This window comes from Puntigrus tetrazona, unplaced genomic scaffold (assembly GCF_018831695.1).
Source record: "Puntigrus tetrazona isolate hp1 unplaced genomic scaffold, ASM1883169v1 S000001140, whole genome shotgun sequence".
NCBI lineage: Eukaryota > Metazoa > Chordata > Actinopteri > Cypriniformes > Cyprinidae > Puntigrus > Puntigrus tetrazona.
The window spans coordinates 197,010-203,403 of NW_025048726.1; the positions used below are offsets into that span (position 1 = coordinate 197,010).

Below are 6,394 nucleotides of genomic sequence, written 5' to 3' on the forward strand. Positions count from 1 at the left end.
AGTACAAGTAAGGTCTGTTGAGTTAAGATATGTCCTCTAGAATACAGGTAAAGTTTGTTGACTAAAAGTAAGTCTCGCAGAATACAGGTAAGGTTTGTTGAATAAAAGTAGGTGTTTGGCAAAAAAATCATATTTAATGTGTCCAAAAGCAGTCTAAAGAGATAAAGACAGATAAAAGACTGAAGTAAATGCATGTAAACACAAATGTAAATGTATCTTTATACACTATATTGACAAAAGTTTTGGGTCACCCACTTCCAATAAACAGGTTGAACTACTTTATTATTAATTTTATCATTAAATTTAGTATGTATTTATTATTATAATATCCATGAGTACAAATCGTAATGTTAAAGCATACAATGATGTTCTAGGAATTGTGGATACAGATTTATGGACAGGACTCTAACATGACAATGCCTCTGTGTGTATAAGGCAAGTTTAAATAACAAATGATTGATTGAGTCACTGTGGAAGATCTTGACTGTTCTTCATAAAGCCTGATCCCAGCTGAACACTTCTGAGTGTGCGAGTTTAAATAACGCAGCTGTAACGTAGTAACAAACACAACACGACTGGTGTCTGATTCAGAAGCAAATCCACAAGAGCACAAGAACAATGTCAGAGCTGTAGCCCAAGACTGATGATACACAGGGCAATTGAGAATAGGTAACAGATCTTTATCTGGATCGTTTAGATCAGTCTGCGGGCTCCATGTATCATCAGTCTGCGAGCCTCATTGCTTCAGGACAGGTCCAGCTCCAGTCTACAGCCATGATCCCGGTCCATATCAGTGTCATTTTCCAGCAATAAAACCAACAACTGAAAATAAACAAATGTAAAAATATTTTGGAGTAAAGAGTGATTTTCTTTCACAATACACTTCAGTCTTCAGTGTTGTTTGCATATTTTAAGGTTTCCTCAGATTGATTGATTTCCTTGATTTGAGAAATTTACACAATAACAATGTCAGTTTCACACTTGAGTTTATTCTGATTTGAACTTTCATGGTATTCACAAGTTGGTCCAAGTATCTGTAAACAAAAACGTTTGTAAAAATTACATTTATATTATTTTACTTTTTAACTCTAATCTAAAATTGAAACAATGAGGTCAATGTAATTGCAGTCTCATAGTTATGTTGGGCATATCCTACATTCACTCTTTGGTCTGCTATGGTTTAAAATCCAAATCGCATTCTCTCGTGTTCATAAAAGTGTGTAACACCCTTCCATACAGTGATCATAAAGTATGGGTAAAACTCACAAAACCTTCTCAGGGATTTGACGTAGAAGGTAATTTCATAAATGTTCCCAAAGCAGTCAGTAGTAGTGTTAAAACAGTCAGGTGCTGTGAGACGGTGACTTTGTGACTGATCTCCTGAAGCAGTTCTTTCACAGCCTTATCCACATCCACCAGTTCATTGGCCTTGTCCTCCAGCAGCTTCTGATCTACATCATAGTTCTTCTCAGGATCTGAAAAACACAGACATATTGTTCTTTTAAGCGAGAACATTTAAAAGTTAATGTTTTGTGATGGTTCTCTTCTAATGCTTTAATTAGAGATGCGTTATTGACATACTTTTTAGCAGCTGGAGTTTGTCGCTGGCCTGTAGCAGCCATGTTTTGGCTTCCTGTTGGAGTTTCTCTGCTCTTTTCTTGGCCTCTGCCACTCCTTCTGCTTTCTGTGTGATCACCTGCTCGACACTACTGTACTTGTCCTTCAGCTCTGAATCCAGATCCTGCATAAACAGTCATGTATAGTATAGGTTACAAACCCACAACACTTCTTAGCAGAGATGACGTATCATATCCAGGTGATTCATGCACCTTTTGAGCTGCTCAGCAAGTGCAAGATGGCGCCGTTGAGGTCGGCTGCCGTCCACGACCGCTCCGGCAAAACTTTCTGTTTTTTTTGTTAAGTATGTTTGTATTTTAAATAGTCTACGCTGTTTTCTTTATATAAGATGGCTATTACTACATATGACCGAGCCACTCTTATATCTATTGGTGTACAATGCACCCACCTTTCGCCGTTTTAAACCCGGACCCATGTTGGCCGAGCGAGATCCTGTCGAAGACAAAGGGCGCGACCACACCGCATCCACGAGGAAGCGAGCCGGCATCAGGAACAGGTTGAGGGCACGCTCACGCCGCGCTCCCTACCTAGTGTCCTGTTAGCCAACGTCAGTCTCTGCAAAACAAGCTCGATGACCTCAGGGCAAGGATCAAGTTCCAGAGAGACATGGTGCGGGACTGCAACCTCCTCTGCTTCACCAAGACATGGCTGAACCCAGTGGTACGCCATACAACCGGCCGAGTTTTTCTCTGTTTACCGCATGGACAGAACAATGGAGTCGGGGAAGACAAGAGGAGGTGGAGTGTGTCTGATGGTGAACAATCGCTGGTGCGAGTTGTTTACCAACCCTCTCTCACGCTCCTGCACACCAAACCTGGAACTTCTGACCATCAATTGTCGCCCTTTCTATCTTCCACAAGAATTCAGCTCGGTCATAGTCAGTGCCGTTTATATTCCACCTCAAGCACGATCACCTAACATCACACCAGTCACAGCACCGCCAAACTTTCACCAGCAACTCACCTGCCCCACCAGGGGCGAAAGGACACTGGATCACTGCTACACACCCTTCATAGAGAGCTACAAGGCAAAAATCATGCCCACCGTTTGGTAAATCGGACCATGACGCCATCTTCCTCGTGCCTGTTTACAAACAGAGGCTGAAACAGGAAGCCCGGTACAGAGGGAGGTGTCACGCTGGTCTGACCATTCGGTGGCCGCTCTGCAGGACGCGCTTTGGATGACGCAGACTGGGCCATGTTCAGGTGTAGCTCCGAGGACGTCAACGTGTTCACAGAAGCAGTGATGGGATTCATCGGAAACTAGCGGATGACACGGTAGAAAAACAGTCATCAGGACGTTTCCCAACCAGAAGCCGTGGGTAAACCGTGGGTAAACTATCCACGACTCTCTGAGATCCCGCTCCGCAGCCTATAACACGGGGATAGTGTTACGAGCCTCCCGTTTGTCTAGGGGCACGCAAGGCTGTAACAAATAAAGTCTACAAAACAAAAAAAAAAAGCGTCGGACGGTCACATCAATCCCTGATCCAGAAAAGCACAAACGCAGTCTTGAATAAATATCTTTCATTTATTTAAGAACAGATGAATAACAGAGGAAGCAAATCTTCAGGAGAGGGCAAGGCCAACATAATAAACAAACTACAAACTACAAAATATAAATAACCTACTCAAACGAAAATAAATAAATAACAGAGTCTTACCTTAGATATTTAATCTCTCCCTGAAACAGTCTACAGTCCCTCGTGTGTTCAAACAGTCCATCATTGTTCCTGTGCCGAAGAAACCTCTTGCCTCTTGCCTGAATGATTACCGCGCAGTTCTGACGACGGTAGAGATGAAGTGCTTTGAGAGACTCAAATCAGAGACTTCATCACCGCATCACTACCGGACACACTCGACCCACTACAATTCGCCCCACCGCCAGAACCGGTCTACGGAGGATGCCATCACACACCTCCTCCACACAACCACGAGCCACCTGGATTTTAGAAAAGGAACTATGTGAAATTGCTGTTCGTGGACTATAGTTCAGCGTTCAACACCATAGTTCCCTCCACACTCACCTCGAAGTTGGAGGTCCTGGGACTCAGCCCATCCCTGCGTCACTGGATCACCAACTTCCTGACCGACAGACCACAAGCCGTCTGGATGGGAAAACACACCTCATCCTCCCTCACTCTCAGCACTGGAGCCCCTCAGGGTTGTGTTCTGAGCCCCTGTTGTACTCGCTGTACACACATGACTGTGTGGCCACTACAAACTCCATCACCATCATTAAATTTGCTGGCGACACTGTCGTGGTGGGCCTGATATCCAACAATGATGAGATGGTCTACCTTCAGGAGAACAATCTGCTCCTGAACGTCAGAAAAACAAAGGAGTTAATAGTGGACTTCAGCACGAAGCAGGTGCGCTCTTACCATCCCATCATGATCAAAGGGGACCCCGGTGGAGAGAGTGGACAGTTTTCGGTACCTGGGTGTTCACATCATCACGCAGGACCTGTCTTGGTCCTGTCACATCAACACCCTGGTGAAGAAGGCCCGGCAGCGTCTATACCATCTGAGGCGCTTAAGGGACTTCAGACTCCCATCTCAGGTGCTCAGGAACTTTTACACCTGCACCATTGAGAGTGTCCTGGACGGAAACATCACCTCCTGGTTCGGGAACAGCACCATGCAGGACAGGCGAGCCCTTCAGAGGGTGGTGCGGTCAGCTGAGCGCACCACCACCCGCACTGACCTCCCTGTGCTGCAGCACATCTACAACAAGCGGTGCTGTACCAGGGCCAGGAAGATCGTGGAAGACCTCGGCCATCCCAACAATGGACTCTTCTTTCTGTTGCGTTAAGGAAAGCGCTTTCCTTCCTGAAGGCAAACACAGAGAGAATGAGGAGGAGCTTCTTCCCGCAGGCCATTCGGAGTCTGAACCAGAGAACACCCAGCGCCTAATCACCGGGATTCCCATGTTCACCCCTCTTTCCCCAGATACCCACTTACAACTGGACAATTACACTGGACAATACTCCACTAGTCACTTTACATTGGACATTCACACAGCCACTTTATATTATTTTTACCTTTTATACTTTGTACACTTCTTCGTATATATATATTTTTATATTTTATATTTTTCGCTTTCTATTCCGACGCTGGAAGGTTGTAAAAAACATTTCACTGCATGTCGTACCATGTATGTATGTGTATGTGACAAATCAAATTTGAATTTGAATTTTTGAAGTGCCTTGATGCTGTCCGCCTCTTTCTCTGTGCTGTTCGCGCTGGTGGAGGTGTTGAGTGCCTTTTCTTTCAGCAAAGCTACATCGCTTTCCAACTTCAGCAGCCTTCGAGCGGTGTTACTCAGTTTTAGCTCCAAGTCCAACGCATTTTAAACAAAAGAGTCACAAATTGCTTCAAAGATCAAGTCAAATTACTAATGACTAAAGAATGGCTAAAACGGTCCCCTTTGGAACCAATGGCTAGAAATGTAGACTTACGGAGACCAGCAGGTCTTGCGTTCCCTTGATGTCAGCGCTGGCCTGTTTCAGAGCCTCGGTCACTGAACTCTGGGCGCGCTCAGCCTGCTGCAAGGCCTCCTTCACCATCTCAGAGGTGTCTTTCACATCCGTCGCCTCCTTTCTGTGAAAACCAGACAATATACAAACATTTACATTCATTTCCAGTTATTATTGTCATTTGACTGCACAGACACTACATTTTACTTTACTATTCTCCTGTTTGATACTCTTAAGTGCTTTGACACAATCTGTATTGTTAAAAGCGCTATATAAATCTGATTAACAATGAACCGGTCAGTAGGTGGCAATGCTACCACATTCCACAGATATGGTACATTTTAGTGAAGTGCTTCTCAACCAGAATCCCACTCAAAATTGCTCATTCCAAAAATAGTTTTTCCTTCACGTCAGATTTTTCTACTAAATGTTTTGCTTTCGACAATTATTTGTACGACAAAGAAGTCTTGTACTACGCCTTAATTAAAAATGCTATAAAGACATGATTTCTATTTTCCTCTGATACTTTTTGTTCCAGTCAATTTTCACATTTTAATGATTTAGAAAACATTATTTCATGCCTATTTTTGTTTATAAATACCTGAAGGCAAATACATATCTATAAATAGATGTACTCCCGACAGCCGCAGATTCTCTCTCTCTCTCTTTCTGTCCTTCTTTATTCCTTTCTTTACTCTTTCTTTCTTCAGGGAAACTGACAGAATTAAACTGACCGTACATAAAGAGCGAGAGATATGTTGCCATATAATATTCTCCATAAACTCTTGCACAATGACTTCCTCACAACACTCACACATGCATCAAAAACAGAATTGTGATAAACTCCAAAACAATTGCCTGATATTAACACAAAAATATCAGAATTCAGAGGAATTTAGTCATTTCTTCAGCTCTGGAATGGGATTCGTGCTGTAAAGGCTTTTAACAAGTGGGTTTAATGAGGGTTTAACAAGTCAGGATAAGGTTACCTTTCTGATCTTCTTTGTGAGGCCAGCATCGTCACATTTATTAATTCAAGTGTTTTAAAAGAAACCTTAACACTTACACAGCTTACTGCTAAATGAGCAAATAATGTCAGATCATTTCAAACCTGCTGTTTTTTTCTATTTGTATTTCACACACACTCAAAAATGAAGGTACAAAAAAGCTGTCACTGGGCGATACGTTTTTAAAAATACACTTTTGTACCTATTAGGTTGTCACACGTGTGGACTCTTTTGTTGTTGTTTTGTCTTCTCCCATGTGTTCAGTGTCACCT

General features: G+C 43.0%; 1 protein-coding gene across 1 annotated transcript; it reads right to left on the reverse strand.

Moving 5' to 3' along the window:
• Window positions 1-744: 744 nt before the first annotated feature.
• LOC122341145 (laminin subunit beta-1-like) lies at window positions 745-6,133 on the reverse strand. Its single transcript, XM_043234492.1, has 5 exons — window positions 6,105-6,133; window positions 5,098-5,239; window positions 1,582-1,741; window positions 1,366-1,475; window positions 745-822 (listed from the first exon to the last, which is right to left on the reverse strand). Exons 1-5 carry the CDS (start codon window positions 6,131-6,133, stop codon window positions 745-747), a joined length of 519 nt encoding a protein of 172 aa, XP_043090427.1.
• Window positions 6,134-6,394: the final 261 nt, after the last annotated feature.

Bases quoted from the DNA above. Each gene is read 5' to 3' on its own strand.
- LOC122341145 (XM_043234492.1), bottom strand. From the start codon at position 6,133: ATGCTGGCCTCACAAAGAAGATCAGAAAG. The intron at 5,240-6,104 runs GTAACCTTATCC...TGGTTTTCACAG, and splicing joins TCACAAAGAAGATCAGAAAG to AAAGGAGGCGACGGATGTGA. The intron at 1,476-1,581 runs GTATGTCAATAA...TGTGTTTTTCAG, and splicing joins CAAACTCCAGCTGCTAAAAA to ATCCTGAGAAGAACTATGAT.